This window comes from Triturus cristatus, chromosome 10, assembly GCF_964204655.1.
Source record: "Triturus cristatus chromosome 10, aTriCri1.1, whole genome shotgun sequence".
Lineage (NCBI taxonomy): Eukaryota > Metazoa > Chordata > Amphibia > Caudata > Salamandridae > Triturus > Triturus cristatus.
The window spans coordinates 142698750-142722009 of record NC_140593.1 but is presented as its reverse complement, the minus strand read 5'-3'; the positions used below and the strand labels follow the sequence as shown (position 1 = coordinate 142722009).

The 23260-nt window shown below is 45.3% G+C and overlaps 1 protein-coding gene across 1 annotated transcript in view; it reads left to right on the top strand.

The window, feature by feature from the left end:
- MRPL3 (mitochondrial ribosomal protein L3) overlaps positions 1-23260 on the top strand; it is a 291539-nt gene that overhangs the window by 50229 nt on the left and 218050 nt on the right. Inside the window, exons 2-3 of the mRNA XM_085630663.1 lie at positions 11600-11778; positions 22872-22963. Coding sequence (XP_085486789.1) covers positions 11600-11778; positions 22872-22963 — 271 coding nt within the window. The remainder of the gene's footprint in view (positions 1-11599; positions 11779-22871; positions 22964-23260) is intronic.

Below are 23260 nucleotides of genomic sequence, written 5' to 3'. Positions count from 1 at the left end.
GACACGCCATCGAGCTCTGGAACCTGCTCGACACAACCTCACCAGACGTCGCCTTCCTCACGGAAACCTGGATGAACGCCTCTTCAGCGCCCAACATCGCCATCGCCATCCCAGACGGCTACAAGATCATCCGAAGGGACCGCATCAACCAGACCGGAGGAGGCATCGCCATCATCCACAGGAACACCATCCGCATCACGACCAACACCAACGACACCCTCGCACCTGCCGAGCACCTGCACTTCCAGGTCCACATCAACCCCAAGACCACCCTCAGAGGCACCCTAATCTACAGACCCCCGGGACCACGCACACAATTCAGCGAAGACATCACAGACTTCATCAGCCCGCACGCCCTCCTCTCCGCTGACTACATCCTCCTCGGGGACCTCAACTTCCACCTGGAGAACAACAACGACCGCAACACCACCACCCTGCTGGACAACCTCGCAAACCTGGGACTCAAGCAGCTGGTCACCACCCCCACCCACTACGCCGGACACACACTCGATCCCGTCTTCTCATCCAGCAAGGACATCACCTTCAGCCACGCCACCGGACTCCACTGGACGGACCACAGCTGCGTCCACTTCAGCTTCAGAAGGACCACGATCCACCACCACCAGCAACAGGTTGCACGCAGAAGCTGGAACAAGATCACAGCCGACCAGCTCGCGACCTCCCTGAGCATGAACCCTCCCACCAGCGCAACGAACCCAAGCCAGGCGGCCACCAACCTCGCGAAGTGGATCAGCAACTGCGCAGACGACCTCGCCCCTCTGAAGACCCCGCCTAGCAGACCCGGTAGCAAGAAAGCCCCATGGTTCACCGACGAACTCAAGAGCTCCAAGAAGAACTGCCGAGCCCTCGAGAGAACATGGCGCAGAGACCCAACACCGGACAACATGACCGCCCTCAAGCTCGCCACCCGAAAACACCACCAACTCATCCACGCCACCAAGAAAACCGCATTCAAGGAACGACTGGACAACAACGCACACAACAGCAAGGAACTCTTCAACATCGTTAAAGAGCTCTCCAACTCCAACGCCGGAAACAACTACATCACCCCTTCGCAAGACCTCTGCAACTCCCTCGCCTCCTACTTCCACAACAAGATCGCGGACATACACAACAGCTTCAGCACTCCACCGACGCACGCCACGACCGAACCACCGCCCCCCCACCACCACCCTCCACGCCTGGACCCCGATCAGCACCGAAGACACCGTCCGCACGATGAACTCCATGCACTCCGGATCTCCTACCGACCCCTGCCCTCACCACGTCTTCAACAAGGCCGACGCTGTCATCGCACCCCACCTGCGGGACATCATCAACACCTCCTTCGACACCGCTACCTTCCCGGAGAACTGGAAGCACGCTGAACTCAGCGCTCTACTAAAGAAGCCATCAGCCGACCCCACCGACCTCAAGAACTACCGCCCCATCTCACTGCTCCCGTTTCCTGTAAAAGTCATCGAGAAGACCGTCAACAAGCAGCTGGCCGCCTTCCTCGAGACGAACGGTTCCCTCGACCTCTCGCAGTCTGGCTTCCGGGCCAACCACAGCACCGAGACCGCCCTGATCGCAGCCACCGATTACATCCGAGCACTGCTTGACAACGGAGAAACAGCAGCCCTCATCCTCCTAGACCTCTCCGCGGCCTTCGACACTGTCTGCACCGTACACTAGTGCAGCGACTCAGCAACGTCGGAATCCAGGAGAAGGCACTGGAGTGGATCATCTCCTTCCTCGCCGGAAGGACACAGTGAGTCCGCCTCCCCCCGTTCAGATCTGAAGCCACCGAAGTCATCTGCGGCGTTCCTCAAGGCTCCTCGCTCAGTCCAACCCTCTTCAACGTCTACATGAGCCCCCTCGCAGACATCGCACGCCAGCACAACCTCAACATCATCTCCTATGCCGACGACACCCAGCTGATTCTCTCCCTCACCAACGACCCCGCCACCGCTAGAGCCAACCTTCACGAAGGGATGAAAGAGGTAGCCGAATGGATGAAGAACAGCCGCCTGAAACTGAACTCGGAAAAGACGGAAGTCCTCATCCTGGGATCCTCACCCTCCGCCTGGGACGACTCCTGGTGGCCCCCCGCCCTAGGCAGCGCACCCAAACCAACAGACCACGCACGCAACCTGGGCTTCATCCTGGACTCCTCCCTCTCCATGACCAGACAAGTCAACGCCGTCTTCTCGTCGTGCTTCAACATCCTGCGCATGCTACGTAAGATCTTCCGGTGGATCCCCACCGAGACCAGGAAGACGGTCACCCAGGCCCTCGTCACCAGCCGTCTGGACTACGGCAACTCCCTCTACGCCGGAACCACCGCCAAACTCCAGAAGAGACTCCAGCGAATCCAGAACGCCTCAGCATGACTCATCCTGGACATCCCCCGTCGCAGCCACATCTCCGGACACCTGAGAGACCTGCACTGGCTCCCGGTCAACAAGAGAATCACCTTCCGACTCCTCACCCACGCACACAAAGCCCTACACAACCAAGGCCCAGGATACCTCAACAGCCGCCTCAACTTCTACGCTCCCAAAGGCCAGCTTCGATCGACCGACCACGCCCTCGCCGCCGTCCCCCGCATCCGAAGAGCCACCACAGGGGGACGGTCCTTCTCCTACCTCGCCGCCAAGACATGGAACTCCCTCCCGACCCACCTCCGCCTGACCCAGGACCACCTCGCCTTCAGGAAGCAACTCCAGACCTGGCTGTTCGAGCAGTAGCGGACCCCCCTCCCCCAGCGCCTTGAGACCCTCTGGGTGAGTAGTGCGCTATATAAATGCTTGATTGATTGATTGAGGGAGGGATGAGGGGGTAGGGAGAGATGGCACTTCGAGATTAAAATATTAGAACTGAAGTTTAAATTAAACACAAAAAAAGCGGCGATATCGGAGGGGTGGTGGCAGCGCGTAAGCAGTGTTGTGTGAGGGGGCTGTGGGAGGGCACAGGGAGATTAAGTGAAGCTGCCAAAGCTAAGTAAACAGAACACTTAACGAGCAGAGACAGGCCAACAAAAAAGAGTGCTCTTGAAGCTCTCTACATAGCCTGACAAGTCCAAAAAGAGGGACGACTAAGTGTATTCACCAAACAAAAGCTGGCATTTCCAAAGGACAGAAAGAGGAACAAATTAAAAAGATGAGTGGTCCTCCGAGCCCATATTCTGAATACACCCACCTGCTCCTGTTGGGTGTTCAGGTGAACCAGTCTGTTTGGAAATGTCTTGGTTTCCATGTAAATTGTTCCTTTCAGATCCAATACCTTTGTGACCGAGTCGGTCACGTGACCCTTTCATGGTACATGACAAAACGAGAAAGGCCTAGTCTCCGTATAGGGAGTCGAGTAAGAGATTGGCAGTGCTGGAACAATTGGGCTAATAAGTGTTTGTGGACTATGTTATGTGCTCCAGCTGCGCTTGCCTGATGTGGATAGTTATGATAAAAATTTACTTATTTATGCAGTGACCTATATACATGTTAAACATAGACTGATATAACCATAAGAAATGTATACATTTGTTAAGCAGACCTAATGAATAGCTATATATTTATAAACTTAATTATTAATACACATCATACAAAGGAATAGACCCTTCTAGATACATACATATAGACCAAATAATTGCATATGTAAACAGGGATTTGCTGTACATTTATTTTTGAGTATGGTGGTTATGTGGGGAAGAGAACTCTTGAGTAGTCTTCTGAAGATAAGGTAGTTATCAGTGGATCTTATGTTTGGGGGAAAGAGTTCTATAGTTTGGCTGCTTTAACAGAGAAGGATGTGCCACCTATGTTTTTTTTTCTTCAATGGTGGGATTTAGAGGCGAGGCGCACATCTAGAGCGGAGGTTCATTTGTTGAATGTATTTGGTGATTTTATTCCTGATGAAGAGAGGCCCTGTTCCATGTATTACTTTCTGGGTGATACAAAGTGGCTTGAATGTGGACCTAATGGCGACCGGTAACCAATGTAGGGCTTTCATGGGAGGGGAGATGTGGGCTTGTCACCTTACCTGTAGGAGCAGTCTAGCACCTGAGTTCGGAATCCTTTGTAATCTTTTCATAGTTGTTAAAGATGATCCGTGGTAGAGGCTGTTGGCATAGACCAGTTTAGACAGTACAAGACTGATTGTAGCCTGGACAATGTGTGGAAATCCCAGGTGGGGGAAGGTGCGTCCCAGAGTTTTTCTAGTAATGAAGCTTGATCTTGCTAGTTTGTCCACTTGGGATTCATTGATAGCTTGGAGTCCATGGTAATTCCGAGGTTTCTTACTTCCTTGGATACTTTAGGCGGTGTTCCCAGGTCCTCAGTCCAGGCGGCGAGTGGGTCATAACTTTTCCAATTGCCACATGTGAGTATTTCTGTTTTGGAAGCATTCACTTTGTGATGGCTCCATGTCATTCACTGATCCACGGCTCTGAGAGAGCTGAAAATTTGTGAGTTTACAATGTCTTCGGGGCTTTCAGTTTAAGGAGTATTTGTGTGTCATCTGCATATTTATAGCATGTGAGGTGAAAATCATTGATCAGTGCCGGTAATGACTTTAAGTAGATGTTGAAAAGCATGGGTGAGATCATAGAGCCTTGAGGGACCCTACTTTTGTGAAGTACGGTTTGGATGAGAAGGGGGGGTATGGTTGACATTTGTTCTGTTTTGAAGGTAGGATGTGATCCAGTGGAAAGCAGTCCCCTCTATGCCACCTTCGTAGAGTCTTTGCATTAGACTGTCATGGTCAACTGTGTGAAAGGCAGCTGAGAGGTCCAGGAGATGTGGTGTAGCAACCCTGTTCCGGTCAACTTTATTCTTAAGGTCAGCCCAGATGGCAATGAGGGCAGATTCTGTCCCTCTTCCTGGACGGAATCCTGTTACAAAGTCTCAAAGTATGGAATTATCTTCAGTAAATTGTGACATCAGTGCGAATGCTGCTCTTTCTATCAGTTTGCCCAGGAAAGGTCTATTTGTAATTGGTCTGTAGTTGCCTAGGTAATGCGGGTCCAGGTTTGTCTTCTTTAATAATGGGAGTATGTATGCCTTTTCTTAATTCTTCTGGAAAGATTCCTGAAGTTAATGAATTATTTATGATTTTTATTACTGGTGCGGCAGCAGATGGTCCATTTGTCACTGGTCTGTATTTGTCGGGGTTAAGCGGGTCCAGGTTTGTTTTCTTTATTAATAGGTGCATGTATGACTTTTTTTGAGATCTCCTGGAAATATTCCAGTAGTTAAAGAACTGTTGATGATTCTTCTTACTGGTGTAGCAGCAGAGGTAGTTAGAAGATTGTTTTGGATGGTTTGTGGTGGACATGGGTCAGAAGGGCTCCCAGCAGGCATAATTTCTTTGACCAGATCCATGAATTTATTGTGTGATATTTGTTGGAAGGAATGCAGAGGCTAGGTTAGCCAACTCTTGGTTGTTTTGTTTTGAAAAAGGGTCAGTGTTGGTGGTTTTCCTTTTGTTTTCAATAGGAGTCCAAGTGTCTGATTTGGTTGTGTTATGATTTGCCAATATGTCTGTGAATTCTTGAGTAGTGGGATGTGTTGCTTCTAGGCAATTTGGTTTATGAAATTCAGTGAGAATTGTGTAGCATTCTTGATTTCCACATTTTAGCATTTTGAATTCTGTTTGAATAGTATCTTTTTTAGCTTATTTGATTGCTGACTTGTATAATCTGTTACGGTTCTGTAGGTGCAGTTTGTCTTGATTGGTGTTTGTTTTGAGCCAAGTGTGTTGCAGCTTTCTAATTTGCTGTTTTATCACTGTATTTCTCCAAAGTGACTGCTTTTTTTTGTCCTGTTTTGTTATCCCTAGTGGTATATGGAAATCAAAAGCTTCCAGTAGCCAGTCAAATAGTTTTTTTAACAGAATGTTTGTGCCTAGGTCTGCATTAGATGTTAGTTGTGTTTGTAAGTGCTCAACATTTAGTTTTGTTCCACGGCCAATAGGTGGATGCATGTAAGGTGGTTTTAGGTGTGCTACTTTGTGTTATTTTATGTTCTGTTTTGTGGTCTGACCATGTGACTGGAGTCTTTGTTTGAAAGGTAACTTGTTCTCTATTTGCAAAAATGACATCTAGCGTGTGTCCAGCGATGTATGTGAGTTTATAAACAATCTTATGTAGGTTCAGTGCGTCTAGGATTGTTTTCGATGGGTCATATTGGGTTTGTCAAACCAAATGTTTATTGTATTGTACGTTGTAATTGCATTTTATATAGCACTTACTACCTCTGACGAAGTGTCAAAGTGATTTTTCGGCAAGTAGCACGCTACTCCGGAACCCATAAAGGATTAGTGTTAAATTAGTATAGTGAAATATGAAAGTGATTTAAGTGGTGGATAGGTTAGTCAATTATTTTGATTCAGAAGGATAGCGGAAAAATAGAAGTGGGAAAAATGGTTTGTCTTTATATAGCGCTTGTTACCCGTGATGGGGTGTTGAAGTGCTATTTTTTGTTAGTGAGTAGCATGCTACTCCGGACACCCATAATGCATTAGTGGTGAATTAGTATTGTGAAATATGAAAGTAATTTGAGTGGTGGATATTAGTCAGTTATTTGGATCGAGAAGGATAGCGAAGGGATAGAGGGAAAAGAGGTTTGCATTTATATAGTGCTTGTTACCCCTGATTGGGCGTTGAAGCGCTTTTTTGGCGAGTAGCACGCTACTCCAGAACCCATAAAGGTTTAGCGTTGAAAATTAGTGTAGTGAAATATGAAAGTAATTTGAGTGGTGGATATTTTATTCAGTTATTTGGATAGAGAAGGGTAGCAGCGGGATAGAAGTGGGAAAAGAGGTTTGCATTTATAAAACACTTGCTACCCCTGATGGGGTTTAGGTCATCAAGAAAGCATAGGTTGAAGTGTATTGTTATTCATTTTTGAAACTGTGTCTAAAAGTGTCTGCGAATGATGCATTGCTAGGTGAAGGTGTGTAAAGGAGTTGGATGTTACAAGAGGAAGATGGTATAGGGTTGCATCTGGTGAAGAGGGCCTCGCAACCTTGTATGGAAACGTTGTCCGCTTTAGTGATATTTAATATTTGCTTGAATAAAACAGCTGTTCACCTCCCCTTTTGCCTATACAATTTTGTGTGATAGTTTGATAGCCTAGAGGAAGGGCTTCATGCAACACTGGAGCCATGTCTTCTCCCAGCCATGATTCAGTTATGAAGTCAGATTGTAAGTCAGTGAGAAGGTCGTAGATGTGATGCGTGTTTTTTGAGTGGTAGAGCATTTATTAGTAGGCAGTTTAGAGAATGTGTTTTGGTGACTGTGTGACATTGTTTTATAGAAGAAGGAGCAGTATTTTGTGGACTTGTAGCAGGTGTGTCCTTAGTGCTGGTATTTGCTATATGAGGTTAGCAACAGTGTAGCTTTTCTGTATTGTATTCCTCATCCAGCAGGCTGAGAAGGCATTTTGTTGGGTCTGCATGTGTAGGTGGTGGAGATTGTGTTTGAGAGTGAGTTGGTGAGCCGTGTTGTTTTTGTAGAGTAGCCTTGTTGTGCAGTAGATCTGGAGATGCAAAGTTGTTTATTCTGTTTGTCTGTTTAGGGTGGAAGGTGTATGGGTTTACGGTGGTGGTGCATCATGTGAGTCATGTTGCAAGGTTCTAAAATGTCCAATGGATGAGAGGCGATTGAAAGAGTTGCTGTATTTGTGTTTAGTGTGGGGGAAGATAGAAAGCTTAGCATTAGAGTTGGTTTAGGGTGTGTATTATTTTTGTAGCCAGGAGGGTGGAAGTGGATGTATTTTTCTAGTTTGTGACAGAAAGTATTATAAGGTAGTGTGTGTGTGTGTGTGAGATTTTGTTGTGCTTGTCTGAGTGTTATGTTTTGATTTTGAGGCATAGTGAGATGAGGAGATGATGTAGTTGTTTTCTGAGAAGTATTTGTATGTAAAGTATTGGTGAGAGGAAGCCGAAAGGTAAAGGGGGTGGTGATGTGTTTTGGAAAGGAGTGTATGTGGTGTGTGAGAGTGGATGGACAAGAGTTACGAGTGTTTGTGTTCGATATGATCGTGGGAATAGGTAATATGTATGTTAGAGTGGAATGTACGGGTTCTGTGGTTGTGTGTTTTTGGTAAAAAGAGGAAGAGAGTGTTAGTGGTTGAAATGATGGAAGAGAGCGTATAGGTTTGGTGGTAATAGAAAGGGGTCTATTGAGAGTAAGTAGAAGGTAGAGCTGGTGCTTTGTAGGAGCAGGGAGTGTGTGCCTGGTTGGGATATGTTTACGTATAGTGTGGATTTGTGTTGCGTTGCCAATGTGTTGATTTGTTAGTTGGTTGTATAGGATTAAGTGTTTTGTGTGTGAATGACGGTGCCATTGTGTGGTAGTTTGGGTAGAAGGGTGTATAAGTGTGGTTTGTGGTGTTTTTTGGTGGTTATTGTGACATTGTAAACTGGTCAGGATTTGTAGTAAAAGAGGAGAGTGCATTTGTTGTGAGTTTGTTAATATGTTTGTGGATGGGGTAAGGTGGGTGCTGGTGAATGGAAAAAAGGGACGCATCTCTGGCCCTGATAAACATGCTTTATGCCACATAGGTCCACATGACGCAACCTGAAATGCCAGTGTGATGTGCTAGCTAGATCAAATAAGATGAACAAACATGCCGTACTGCTCGCCTTGGATGCTGTACAGGCATTTGATTCCCTTGAATTGCATGATCTGATGGCAATATTGAAGAAATAAAAATAAAAAAAGCTTTTGCCTGGAATACATGGCCTGGATTTAAATGCCCAGACGTAGGTCCCATGCTCTCCATGCCACTGGAATCAAGCTATCCTGGCTGAAGAGGGGTGAAACCCCGAAACTGGTCCTAGGATGCTTGTTTCCAATCCAGGGAGGACCTGGCTTGGCAGTTCAGGCTGGACTGTACCCATGAGGCACAGGTTCAAGACTGATTTGCATATGGCTGGGTTAAAACTGGAACGGCATGGTTAGCAAAAAAATGATGGATATAGGCCCAGATCTCTGAACTGGGGTGAATGTATGACATTGTTCTGCATTATGTCCATCAACTGTTATTGCATCTGGATTGAAGTGCGGCGTGCTACTCCAGTCGCCTGAGTTAGGGTAAATGAAACACTTTCTCAGGAGTTCCTGTTTGCTAGGGAAAAAGACAGGGGAAGTCCTTTGTCCCCACTGCTATTCACCCTGGCAAGTGAACCACTGGCCAGTTGGGTACAGAAGGATGCACTGATATTGGTATTTAAATGGAACTCAGAATGGAAACACACATCCCTCTACACTGATGATGTGCTCCTCTATTTAGTCGATCCTGAGCAACCCATACCTAAGGTACTGAAAATCCTCTTGGGTTGTGGGGAGGGAGGGAGGTTTACTTGTGTATTCTCATTAACTGGCAGAATTCAATAGCATTTCCACTTATAAATATGAAGCCACCCACGAAGTGGTAATGTCCACCAGAGAGGACTAGTGAGGGATTCAAATATCTCTGCATCTGTGTCACAACCGATGTAAACTTCTTTATGAGAAATAATCTGGGTGAAGTAGTTAAAGAATACAAAGCAGACACTGAACACTGGAAAAATCACCCTATCTCGGTTATGAGAGTTAATACTCTTTATAAAAAGGATAATGTTGCTGAAGTTCTTGACAGGGACATTTTAAGGATTTTCAGGGCCCTTGCCCAAACCCATTTTGGGGGCCCCTGTTGAACAGCTTTGCATTTATGATCCAGTTTCTCCTTTCTTATATCCTCTTTCACAAGGTCACTGACACCAGATAGGCAGACTGGTCCACATTCTAAATCTGTTTCCATCTGATATTCAGGGATTGTGATGTGTGTTTTCAACACTGTAATATCGCAGCTGCTCCCTAATATCATTGCACATAATCTCATGAACCTCTGACATTTTGCATATGTGAGGTCCTGTTTTGAGCAACACTGAACTTTTTGGGGGATATTGCAAAACTAATTCAAAATTTCTCTGCAAAATGTCTGTAATGGACTCTCACACATTACTTGTATTACAAATAAATGAAAGGAAAATGGTATTTAAAATCTATGTTTACAAGTCATTCAAGGTTCTGAGCAGGACTGTGTGGAGAACAGGTCTTGATCTTTCAGAGGGCCCCCAGAAAGGCTGAGGACTTGGGCCAGAGCCCAATTTGCCCATGCCTTAAACTTCTCTGGTTCTTGTATTGCTTCAGAACACCCCATACTTGGCCCCAGATGCGTTCTTCAGAAAAGTGGAGGTGGTGACAAGGGCACTGTTGTGGAACAAGGACCCCCAAGATTGCCCTAAAGACTTTTACATGAGGTCCACATGGTGGGGGAAATAGCCTACATCATGGGGGAATATTTGGACCAGTTCTGAAGCTTTAATACTGAGAATTGCAACTGTTAGTAGTGAATGATTGGGTGTTCCCTACACTGCAAGAACCAGCACTTAAGGTGGACCGAAGGGATATGCCCTCAAGGGGGTATCTTGAAGAACTGCAAGGAAGGAACACCACATTAAAGTCAGATAACCCAATTATCACGGTAGTCCAACTCTGGGGGGGGAAAAGCGACCGCGGCATCTGTTTGGAAAACCAAACGTGCTCTCGAACCATCTCTTTGGGACTCTGTGGTGACAAGGGAGGTGGGCGTGTTAAAAGGATTCGCAGGGCTCCATTGCATTTTCAAATTGGGTAATGTATGGGGTTCGGAAGGAATGCTGTCCTTCGAAGAACTGCAACGCCAATACAAACTGCCAAGCAAGCAAATATCTACAACTGAAGCATGCGATAAATAAATACAGAAGCACTGGGATGTGGCAGAGGAGTTGACTGCAGAAAACGTCCCTTCATTGCCAGCCGTGTACCTTCAGCACTACCTTTTGTGGTGCTGCTGGCTGCTTCAGCCTTTTCCACTTTTCCTCATGATCTCTTCTGCTTACCATCAGGCACCTGTCTTGATTATGGTCCCCCCCCCCCTTTCCCCTCACCTCTTGCCTGCGCCGTACGCTTGCTTGCACTGCATAAGGCATGATGATGAAGAAGGCAGTAGCAAAACCTAGACAGTGCTTCAGAGTAGTACCTAGAGGTTTGACCCTGTTGCGGAGTTTGTCTCCGCAATACCTTTTTTGCTCCTAGAAAAAACAAGCATTGGCAAAGCTAATAGGTGTGGCATTTAATGGCTGTTGCAGAGTTATTGGACTTGCCAATGCTTGCGGATGCATCGGTGACTGTCTAAGAGTTCTTTTTTAGCATACTTTACTATTATTCTAACTCTCCAAGATGGCTGTGTTGAAAACAGTCCATCTGCCTTCTTGAAACAATGAAGGAATGAAAGAGTATGTCAAAAAGCATTCAAAGATGGCCATCTAGGCATCAACAAACCTCCATGTTTGAATGTGTCTTGCGTATTTCATCTATCAAATGGCTAGCGCATTTACAACCAACACATAAACACATTTTACATTTGGGGGTGGTCATGTGGGTCATATACAGAACATCCTTACACGCGTCATCACATTTACATGAGGCAAATGTCCATCTGATCATTTGTTTGCTCTTTTCTGAACATAGATAGTCTTCATGTTGTATCAGTGATTTGCCATTTCTTTTCAGGGGATCATGCTTATTTATTGTCCGACAAGTACAGTCTAGTACGTGGTGGGATGAACACTTATCAGAGGAAAACCAGAAGTTTCTCAAACAATGCACAGCAGAGGAATACAGATCACTCACAGCCAGTAAACTCAACCCTTTGAAGGATGATCCCTGGCCTATTCATCCGTGGGCACCAGGTGAGTTGGGAAGCGTATTTTGGCAAATTACTCATTAATAATTTTGAGTTTCTTTAGAAACCTCTACTTTCACCATTGATGAGAACTGCTTGGCTCATACAGTCGCTGTTGTTCCATCCTGCTCTGTTTTCAGACATGTGGAACAAAGAAGGCTTGGGTCCTATCACTATCTGGCCTGGACCACTATAATTTGGGAAACAGGAAGATAACCAGATAGGGTGTTGAACAATTATTTAGCAACACCTAGCCAATAAATCCTAAGTATGCATAGTTTATTTTACATTATTTTTCAATTTCAAAATATTATGCATGGGAACATTTCGTCATGTCCTTAAAAGAGACACAGATGTAACGCATTTTTCACCAAAAATACATATAAATCAAAACACAAAATAATCAATAAACACATATACAAAACATGAACACCATGTGAAATGTCAATTGCCTCAAATTCTTTAGGGGACACCAGTTTTCAGACATAGCACAGTCTTATGGTTTTCTCTTGCTATTACTCCACTGTCTGTGTCCCAGTCCTTATTTACAGTTTTGTTATTTTTCAGTTTTCATCCAAACAGATGCAATCTAAAAGCACCAATCCAACAGACTGATGTCTCCGAGCCTGTCTAGGAGGAAACATTGTGCAGTGACTCACGTGCTCAGTTACCAAGGGCCTGCTACCCATCCCGTTTCCTACCTAGGCCACCCATCCTCAAGAGATACCTTTTTCCTAGCAGCATAATGTTGATGTACACTTCAGTTTCCTCACTGGGGGTTGGAGGGTGAGGGGGTGGGGGGGATGGGGAGGTGTAAGATTCCACCTTCTTGGGTTTCATTTTTAATATTCTCCTCCTGCCCGGTTTCTTCATCACTTATCCCTGCTTGTACTCATTACTCTGCCATATCCTAGACCATGGCTTTTCATGGTGGCCTCGCATCTGGAGGGTACATCAGTTTCTGTACCATTGTAGCGTAATTGGTCAGATTCACTCTGTCGGTTATCCCTTCTGGTTGCCTTCATTTCATATTCTTCTGTCGACATCCATTCTGTTAATTTATTAATCCAGCTGTCTATTTGTGGGCTCCTAAGCCTGATCGAGTGCATTGCCTCACATCTTTTGGCTAATATAGCACCCAGCGTGGCAAACTTAATTCTGAGTGTAGGAAATTGGGTTATTGTTAGGGTGAAACACAAGGAAACCTTAAGTTAACCTGTGTTTAATGCTCTGGTAGCTTGACACAAAAGAAGTCAAGTTAACCTAAAGGCAATGTGTAAAGTATTTATGCAATACTTCAAATAGTAATAAAGTGAAAACGCAAAACAAGAAAAATCTCACACCAATTTAGAAAATTATGAGAAAATCTAATCCATTTGACACCAAAACAACAAAAATCTAATTAGTAGAACCGTAGATGTGCAGTTTTAAATGTTTAAGTAAAAATAGTGCTTAAAAGGAGAAGGCACCAACTGTAGTTATCTGGTCACGCTGGACTGGGACAAAATCACAAGCTCTGGCCGACCACGATGGAGCACAGGCCGGCTAAGGGACCAGGTTATGCCGACTGAATAAAGTACCTTAAATCCTTATTGTGGAGCGTTGTGAGATCTCTCATTGAGGATGCGTTGCGCATCGGTGAGTTGGGGTAGGTGATGGCTCTGCCTCCCAATCAAGTCAGAGATGGCCCATCCTGCCAACACCTATTCCCCCTTTGTCACATATTTTGAGGGAGTAATAGTCAAAGACCAGCTTTCAGCTACACCTAGTCATGTGACCTAGAATACAGGGTGCTGACAATGGTTAGGACAAGAAAATGCCAACTTTCTAAAAGTGCCATTTTCAGAATTGTGACTTAACATTTGACTATCTATTCTACATTATTTGTAGAGCGCATGGCTACCTGAAATCTTGTTTCCCAGCCCCATCAGACTGGTTGGAGTAAGTGAGTTAAAAAGACTAAAAAAGATTAAGAGAAAGGATAGGTCTGAAAGCCATAAAGTTGTCCTCCATTCTGAGGCTAGTAGCCAGAGGGATCCAAAGCTTGGGTGCGAGATAAGCAAAAGACCAACTTCCACTTCTAGCTCTCATGATTCTAGAGACAAAGAGCAGCTCAAGGTTGTTTGATCGCAGGGCCCTATTGGCATGGTTGGGGGTGGTCAGTTGTTGAAGAATAAATGGTCCTGTGTTGTGCTTTGTGCTTTGCCCTATGTAAGATGCATAGTTACTTAAATTGTACTCTGCAACTTGTGGTCAGCCAGTGAAGAGTTTTGAGCGCAGTACCAGCTGATTGTGTTTTTTAGAACACCTAACCGTATCCAGGCAGCAGCGTTCTGTGTAATCTGAAGCTTATTTGTTACTAGCTTTGGGCTGCCTAAGTAAAGCGAATTGCCATAATCTAGTCCGGATCAAATTAGACCTTGGATAAAGATTCTACATGATTCTACTGGGAGCTATTTCAGGACCTTTCCCAGGGCTCTCAAAAGTCCAAAACAGCTGCCAGACACCAATTTGCTTGGGAGGCCATGGTTAGCGCGTTGTCCATTGTCATCCCTAGACTCTTTACTTCTAAGTTAGGGGATGGGCTCTCTCCTAGGGGAGCTGGCCAGATTATCTGATCCCAGCACATTGGGTTGTTCCCCCAAGATCTCGCAGGGCTTGAAAAATCCTATGGCGATTCAGATTTAATCAACACAAGCTATTTTTAGGGCTTACCCATTCTGGATAACTAGTTGACAACAGGTGTGTTTGCTCACAAAGTGAGAGCAATAAAGATGCCTTTAAATCTTGTTATCTTGTCACATTTGGTCAGCTTTCAGAGACAGAGGTCAAAAGTCAGTTTGTCTTCCTACATATACTTTTCTTTCTGTGACTGAAGTTAGAGGATTTTGTAAAGTGAACTGTGTGACAATCAGGCTGTGCAAAGCATGTAAAATGAAAGGCTGTAATATTACAGGCTTTTTTTTCTAACTCAACACTGTAATAGCATATAAGTGAACTATTCAAACATTTCAAATATATTTCACTAGTTAAAGACACATTTTTGTAATTCTGTGGTAAAAAAAGATTTTTATTGGATCAAAACAAATCAGAACACTTTACTTCAGTTTATGCAAATTTTAAATATTTTAGCTGAAACCCAATTTCCAAACATTGTTTATGCACTATATAGTTTAATCAGTAAAAATACATATGAGTGGGAAAGATTTGTGGCCGTTTTAATGGAAAATGTGCTATCTGTGAATGACAAAGCACTAACACATCATGCTTTTAGTAATATATTTATGAAAAGTAAGTTCTTAAACATGAACAGGGAAATATTCCTGCTCAGATAACAATGCTATTAATGAACTAAGAGGCAAGCCAGGGATCATGTGTATTATACATGGAGCAAACGTTAAGTCTAATAAATAATTTTTTTTTTTTGTACAGCAGAAATAGTGAACCTGCATATTTGAAAGTGCTCTCTTGTGTGATAATGAAGAAAATTTTGCCTCCAGAAGACAAATATTTGCCTAGGATCACACAATTTGAGACCAGTTCACGGGTCAAGTACATTACAGTTTGGTTGAGCAGATTACTCAAGTTACTAGACCCACAGGTCTAGTGAAATGTTTGATTATTCGAGCCCTGTGTTGGTTTATCCACCATTCGACTTGAGACAGCTGGCTGCGATACACTCCAACACCTTTTCTATGCAGCTGTTGTGTCTCCTTGAAATAGAGTCCATGTCTGGTGATAATGTGATGATCCACTGGGTATCGTCCGCGTAAGATGCCATCTTAAAGCCAAAGGAACAGATGATATCTGATAGAGGGCGGGCATAAGACGAGCCCTGCGGCACACCACAGTACAGCTGGCGGTTGGATGAAAATAAAAAGCCCCCTCGCTAACCTGGAAGCTGCGTTTATCCATAAATGAGGATTCCATTACAGAGGATTTTAAATTACAATTCCTTAGACACCAAACATGATATGTCTACCTGCCTCCAAACAAACAAACGTTATCACTTATTAAATGTAATAAGGTAACCTAATGTTTTCCTATGGGAGAGGAAGGCCTCACAGCAGTAAAACGCGTATTTAGGAATTTTTCACTACCAGGGCATGTAAAACTTAAAATTACATGTCCAAGTTTTTGAATACACTGAACCCTGACCTATACACTGTGTAGGGTCTTACTTTAGGGGTTGTATATATGTATTAAAAAGGCCGGTTTAGACTTGGCAAAAGGTTAATTTTTGCCGGGTCAAAATGTCAGGTTAAAACTGCATAAACAAGCTGCAATGGCCGGCTTAAAATATTTTTAAAGGGCTAATTTAATGGGTGCCACAATAAGTGCTGCAGGCCCGCTAACAGCATTTACTTTACAGGCACTGGGTACATGTAGAACCATTTTATTCTGGACTTAAAAGTAAAATAAAGATGTCAATAGTGGATAAGCCAATTTCATCATGTTTAAAAGGGAAAGCACAAGCACTTTCTCACTAGTGGTAAAATGTGCATAGTCCTAATGCCAACAAAAACAAATTCAGCAGAAACATTGAACTTGCTATTTTTGGGTTTCAGGACAATACCCAGCAGGCACTGCCCAGGGTAGACAGCAAATATCCCCCTCCAACCCTGTTACTTTGCTGGGTGTAGCTTGCACAGCACGGTCACCCAGAACCTCACTCTAGTGTTTTGGATCATGTCCTTCTCATGTGTAGAAAACCTATTTCATCTTCTGGGCAGCATAGCAAGCATTCAGGTTTTTTTTTAATATTCTGTTTATTAAGTTTCCAAACTATACAGAGTTGACAATAACAGCAAGTACAAATGTGATAGCTATGCATTGTCACATTACCGTAGAGGAGATATTGTCCACTAAAGTCTACTGCACAGGAAAAACAAGCAAAGGGAAAAACAGAGGACAAAGAGAAAAGGACAGCCACTCATCGAAACATATATCATTCACAATTGAAATGGTGATTTTGGTAATGTCCACATCATGCAGTGAATAACAAAGGCCTTATAATGGTGGGCTGCTACAAGACGAGTTTTATTCAGGTATCAGTGAAGTGGCTTGATGGCCCAGTCTCTTCAGCAGCCATCTCAGTCCTATCTGCATGGGCACGGAGAAACTCCTCCAGTGGGAGCCAAATGTCTTTAGGCCGGGAACGTACGGGCATGAGATCCCAAAAGGCTGTATGCTTCTCATGGCAATAGGTGCCATCTTTGAGTCAGTCTGCTGCAAGTGGTGGTGCACATCCCCCCCCCCCCACCTCATCGCCACCCTGCACTTAGCAAGCAGAAGGATAAGCACCGCCAGTTTGCACTTCTTAGGCCCCACCACTCGAACATATTTCAGCAGCACAAGACCGGGAGAGCTTTCAAGGGAGTGATCCATAATATCAGCAAGCATAGTAAAAATTTCATTACAATAATCGCAGATTCCTGGGTAATCCCAAGCAAGGTGTAGGAAGCCGGCAGTTGGGAAGGAACAATGATTACATTGCGTGTCTGTGCCCAGGCCCATTTTAAACAATCTCTCGGTGGTATGATGCAGTCGCTGTATGTATTTAAAATTAATAAAATGGGGGCGGTAGTTAGAGGATAGCGCACGTGACTGGGTGCAACAGTAGCTCAACTGTGCGGCCTTCAGCGGGGTATAATGTCAGCATCCCAAGCGCTTTTGCTCATGGGAGTGCATATAAGCAATGATTTCTGCATGCCAGCATATAAACCCGTGACAAGGTTACGAGAAGATTGGGAGTTCAGAAACGTCTACAGCACCTGGAATTCAGGTAGGGCATCAGCAAACGAGGTATGAAACACCCGGATGGTGGCAGCGTAATTGGTAGCATCACCGCTGTGCAAAACTTTCTGCGTTGCATAAATGGTGCCATCAGGGTAGATGTGAGATGTAGCTTATGCTAACAAGTAGTACAGATGGGGCAGAGATTAGCAATACGGGCCCTATACCGTGTCTCACCCCACTCCTACACCGTGCATGCCACAGTGTCGATTCCCTCCCACGGGCACCTAGGGGCAGGAATAGCGCCATCTGTAAAGGGCAAGGTGCCACACAGTCACATTTAGGGACAGTGTGGGTCAGGAATTGAACAGGAAAGCCAATATTGGGCGAACTGGGCTCTGCACTCAAATAATATAATCTGTGTCGGGGGCACCTAGGCTGCCCTGTTCAAAGAGAAGTGTCATGATCTCCAGAGAGAATCCACATGCATAGCTAATAGATGTGGGGCAAGCAACATGGCCATCTGCCCAGGCAAAGACAAGACGGGCTCTGATTTGTTGACGGAAGGGGCAAACGAAGTGGTAAGGTAGTGAAAAGGTAGAGAAATTTGGGGACAATTATCATTTTCGCTATGGCCAGGCGGCCCATCCGGGACAGTGAAAGTCTCTTCCAGCCCTCAAGTCTGTCGTCCAGCCAAGTAAGTAGATGGCTGTAATTATGTCTCCATAGTTTGTCAATATTTCTGCTGAGCCACACCTGAGATACTTAATAGGGCTATCCGCCCATACTAGGGGGAACTCCAATTCAGTTCGGGGTGTCACGTCTATCAGGTGGCACACAATTGACTTTGCCTAGTTTATTTCAGTACCTGACATCCCGCCTAATCTGGTGAATTCCCTAATAAGATGGTTCAAATTGACATGCGGGTCTCTGACATTTAAGGTAACCTCATCTGCATACAACACTAATATTCTGCAAAGGGTAAATGCCAGCCCACAGTGTGTGTGATGTTGGTGAAGACGAGTTGCAATCTGCTCCATCACAGTCGCGAAGAGTATGGGAGATAGGGGGCACCCCTGGCGGGTACTACTAATATTCTGAAAAGGGTAAATGCCAGCCCACAGTGTGTGTGCTGTTGGTGAAGACGAGTTGCAATCGGCTCCATCGCAGTCGCGAAGTGTATGGGAGATAGGGGGCACCCCTGGCGGGTACCACTAGTTACTGCAAAGGGTTCAGAGATGCTACCATTGATTATCAAACGGGCCGTATTTTGAGAGTAGAGCAGCCCGATAGATTTAATGAAGGTTGTACTCAAGCCAAGACGTGTCGGCAGAGCAAATAGAAGGGAACCAAATGCCTTGCCGGTGTCTAGAAAAACTGCTGCCGTGTGTAAAGATGTGTCGATGGTATGAAGGAGTGCAAAAAAACTGCTGAGATTATGAGAGGTGGACCTGCCGGGTACAAAGCCTGCCTGGTCCGGCATCACCACAGTTGGAAGTAAAGTGGGAAGAGGCGTGAGGCAAGGTTCTTTTTGTCCCTATTGATCAAGGAAAGCGGACAATATGAATCGCAGCTGCAGGGGTCCTTTCCAGATTTAAGTATTGTGACATTGAGGGCTTCTTGCAAGGAGGGGGTGGGGGTAAAGAACACCCGAAGAGGGAGACTCAGCATACATAGCTAATAGATACAGGGCAAGCAAAGGAGCCTTTTCTTTAAAAATGCAGCAGGGAAGCCTTCAAGGCTAGGAGCCCTGTCTGTGGGCACAGCACTGATTACCCCAATGACTTCCTCTGTTATAAATGGCTCATTCCAAGTATCGTCTATCGCATTCTACAACAGCAGCCACAAAAGTTGGAACAAGTCTAGGTAGGCCGAGAGGTCTGAAGGAGTGGAATCCTGACTAGTTCTATATAGGTATGAGAAAAAAGTCCCCATGGCCCATTTGACCGCTTCCGTGCTGATGTGTACACATGAATTGTTACCCTGTAATTCAGTTATGTAGTCGCTTCCCCAGGGCTTGCACAGTAACTGAGCGAAGGATTTGCCCGGTCTGTCTCCCTCTCTAAAGTATCTGGTAAGTGTCTCCCTTCCTAGATAGTGCAACTCCCGCTGTGCAGCCTCCTTATATTCAGAGACTTTACTCCGAATGGTTGCAAGCCTGGAAACCTCACAATCATTATAAAACTGCAATTCGAGTTCTCTAATTTCGTCTCCAGACGTGCCAGTTCTCCCCGCATGGCGTGGAGGACGCTGGTCTGTTTGGCAATGCATGCTCCCCCAATAACCACTTGAAGGCCTCCCAAAGGGAGGCCCTGGATATATCCTCTTTATAATTGTGCTCAAAGTAGTCCAAAATTGCTGCTCTAATATCTTCCATAAATACCTGATCTCTCAGGGCACCAGTCTGGAAGTTTCCAAATAAAGGCTCGGGGAGACCTTCTGGGAGTAACAACTCTAGTAGGACTGGAGCATGGTCAGGGAGCGTTTGCAGTAAATGGGATACTTGGGCCGTCCATACCAGGACATCCTGCGATACTAACCAATAAACTATCCTCGACCACAAAGTATGGGCTGTGTTTATGCATGTGCCCTCCTTTTGTTTGGCATGATGGAAGCTCCAGAGGTCAGTCAAGTCAAAGTCTTCCATAATAAGGCTCAGCTGGGCCACAGCACGTGATGGGGGCGTCTTGTCTGGGTGATCTAGAGCCTCCCCTCCCCCCGAAAGTAGAACAAATCTGCCCTGAGTGTCACACTGAACTCTGCGCGTGTGCCATGCCAGCCGTGTCTAATAAGGATCACCACGCCCTGACCGTAATTAAAGTAGGTGGCTACATGCATTTCCACCACCCACCTGGATTGCAGTCTAGTAATAGTCCCCTCCATGAGGTGAAGCTCCTACAATAAGCATAAATCTAGCGAGTGCCTTTGTAAATATGTGAACACCTGACGTGCCTTGCGATGATCATTAAGGCTGCAGATGTTCCATGTTCTTAATGTAAGTGGACGCATGAAGGCTTAGTGGAAGGATGCAGTGGCGGTGAACACCAGCCTTCAGATTGTTTGTGATAGCTATAAAGGTTTCGAATTGAGTGGAAGTCGATAACAAACATTTAAATAGAACAATCCGCTCGCCTCCCTCACCAACCCCCAAACTTGGTTGAGTATCAGATTTCCCCCGCCACCCCAGCAGCCCATTAAGCATTGAACCATTGGCCATTCCCCTCTCAACATAAACAGTTGAGTGGGAAACATCCCTGGGGGTAGAGCAAGTCCGGGCGAACAACCCCACTGAAACCGGTTGGGTGACTAGACCGGGGAAAACCCGGGGGACACCCTGTGCAAATAAGGATTATTTATCCCACAAGAGTGACAGGGTGGAGTGATATATATATATATATATATATATATATATATATATATATAGGGGCGTACCCATACAGGGCGGTCCGACAAGGTTGGATCATGTTAGATGCAAATATCGGCTAATATCACCCGAGCGAGGAGGCCCAGAAATCACAGTGCCTGAGAAGGCTTGTTCTCAATCATTGTCACTTAATATATTCTCATCCGTCTTGCACGCCAGGTTCCTGTGTGTGCGTTCATCTTTGGTAATCTGCTTAACAAATTTCAGTGTGGACTTGGCGTCCGTAAAGAAGTGTGGTTTGCAGTCTATGGTGATCTGCACCTTGGCTGGGTAAAGCAACGCATACGGAATTTCCGCGCTCTCGAGCAACTGCTTGACAGGTAGAAATTTGCAGGGATTGGCCTGCACCAACATTGTGAAATCCAGGTAGAATGACAGGCGGTTTCCTCAATAGTGAATGGACCCCCACTCACGCGCCAGCCGCAGAACCACATCTCAGTCTCTATAATTCAAGAGGTACGCAAGTATAGGGCAGGCAGGTGTTCCTAGAGGCGGCCGTTGACTTAGTGAGTGATACACCTGCTCAACAATGAAGACTGGGGATAGATCTTCCCCAGCATTTTCTCCACCTAGTATTCCATTTTCGCAATGGCAGTGGATTCTGGATTCTAATTCTCTGGTTATTGTGCCTGGAACACGCTTCAAGGTCCTCATGTTTGGCCTTTATGAGCTCAAGCACCCTGCCCAACTTCAATACTTGTTGTTTGGAGTCTGCATGTGCATCATCTGCATCATATACGCAATTTGCCATGTGATCGAGTTTATCCTCATGCTTAGCTACTCGTTGTTTTACTTGGTCTAGGTGTCTAGTCAGGAGATCCAGCTAAGCGTCTATTGCCTTCAGACTTGTCTTAACATCCTCCAGGAGCTCCCTGAGATCAGCATCTGGTTGCTGTTCCTGCCCAGCACAATCTGGAGAGTCCTCAGACCCCGATTCATGATCCATCTGATGGCTGGGGCACCTGCCCTAAAAGGAAAGCTTAGACTGTTTTGGCATCATGCTTCCCTATGATCAAGACTGGTGGAGATCGCAATAGCCACGTACCGCAATCGGCAGTTCTCCAATGGGAAGCAGCTGGGGTCTATCCACCGAAATCAATAGCAAAGTCCAGGCAGTCTGTGGGCAGTTTTCTTGCGGCCTGAAGGAGTTGTTGAAATGTTTCCAGGGCCCCACTACATCCTGGGTCTCTCTCCTGGCCAGGGGGCTTGAGCAGGCCCAAACCTGTCGCGGTTGCGACTGGGGCCAGACCACTCCAGCAGGTGTGCCGATAGGTAAGGTCACTGCTGTGGTCAGGGCACTGGATGGGTGGCCCCGCGATCAGCGGATAATGAGAGGATTATGGGCCCAGCTGGCGGAGCCTCTCTATAGAGCAGCCCTCTCTCAGCCCAGCTACGATCCGCCCTCCACTTTCCCTGGGGATTGCTGGCTGTGTCACGCATTCATTCTTTGTGATTCCTCAGAGCTTACACAACAGTTAGGATGGTTGCATACTGTTTTATTTAGAAAAGAATATTGGAAGTTGTGAGAGAGCAGGTAGATTGTTAGCGTACTGGCTGAATAAACTGACAATTGGCAATAATTGTCTTGGAATGAAACGGTGAATACATTCTTGTACTTTTGAGTTTCTGTAAGACTGGATTTCAATCCTTATGTGTACTACAATGTAATACATTTTGTGTTTTTCATTATTCTTTGTGCTTTGCTTTGAGATGCTTTGTGCTGAACCTGCTAAAAAATAAACTAAGCAGGTTGGTGGTCAGCCTTTGTGTGATCGACCCAAATCTACGTCGAGCCTCCGTTTTGATATGATGGCCTTTGAGACCGAAGAGTCTTTTGTAAGGGGCTAAAAGGTGTTTTAATATTGGAATGAAATTTTCAAATCAAAATGTTAGTTTCTCAGTTTACTTTGCCTAACAAACCTGCTTATGTTGTAATCCAGGTTCCTTTCGAGTTGGTCTTGTTGCAGTAAAACTGGGAATGGTGCCGCTTTGGACAAAAGATGGTGAAAGACATGCTGTCACAATTCTTAAAGTAAGTGTCATCTATTTTTCTTCTCTAGGCTGTACGCACCATCAGATCTTCTTTGTGCTAGCTACAGCCCTTCTACATGCGCTCCGAATAGTTGTGTGTTTAAACTCTACAACAATAGGTACACAGCTTCTCTGTGCTTATGTTGTAGCTAACCAAAATTTGAGATTATGGCATGGGTTTCTTGTTAAAATGGATGCATGGTAACATATTCTGTAGATGTTGATCCATGCAGACCTTTCATCTGCTTGTTGTTGTATTCAGACTATGAAAAGGTGACTGTGGCTGTTCAGATAGGTA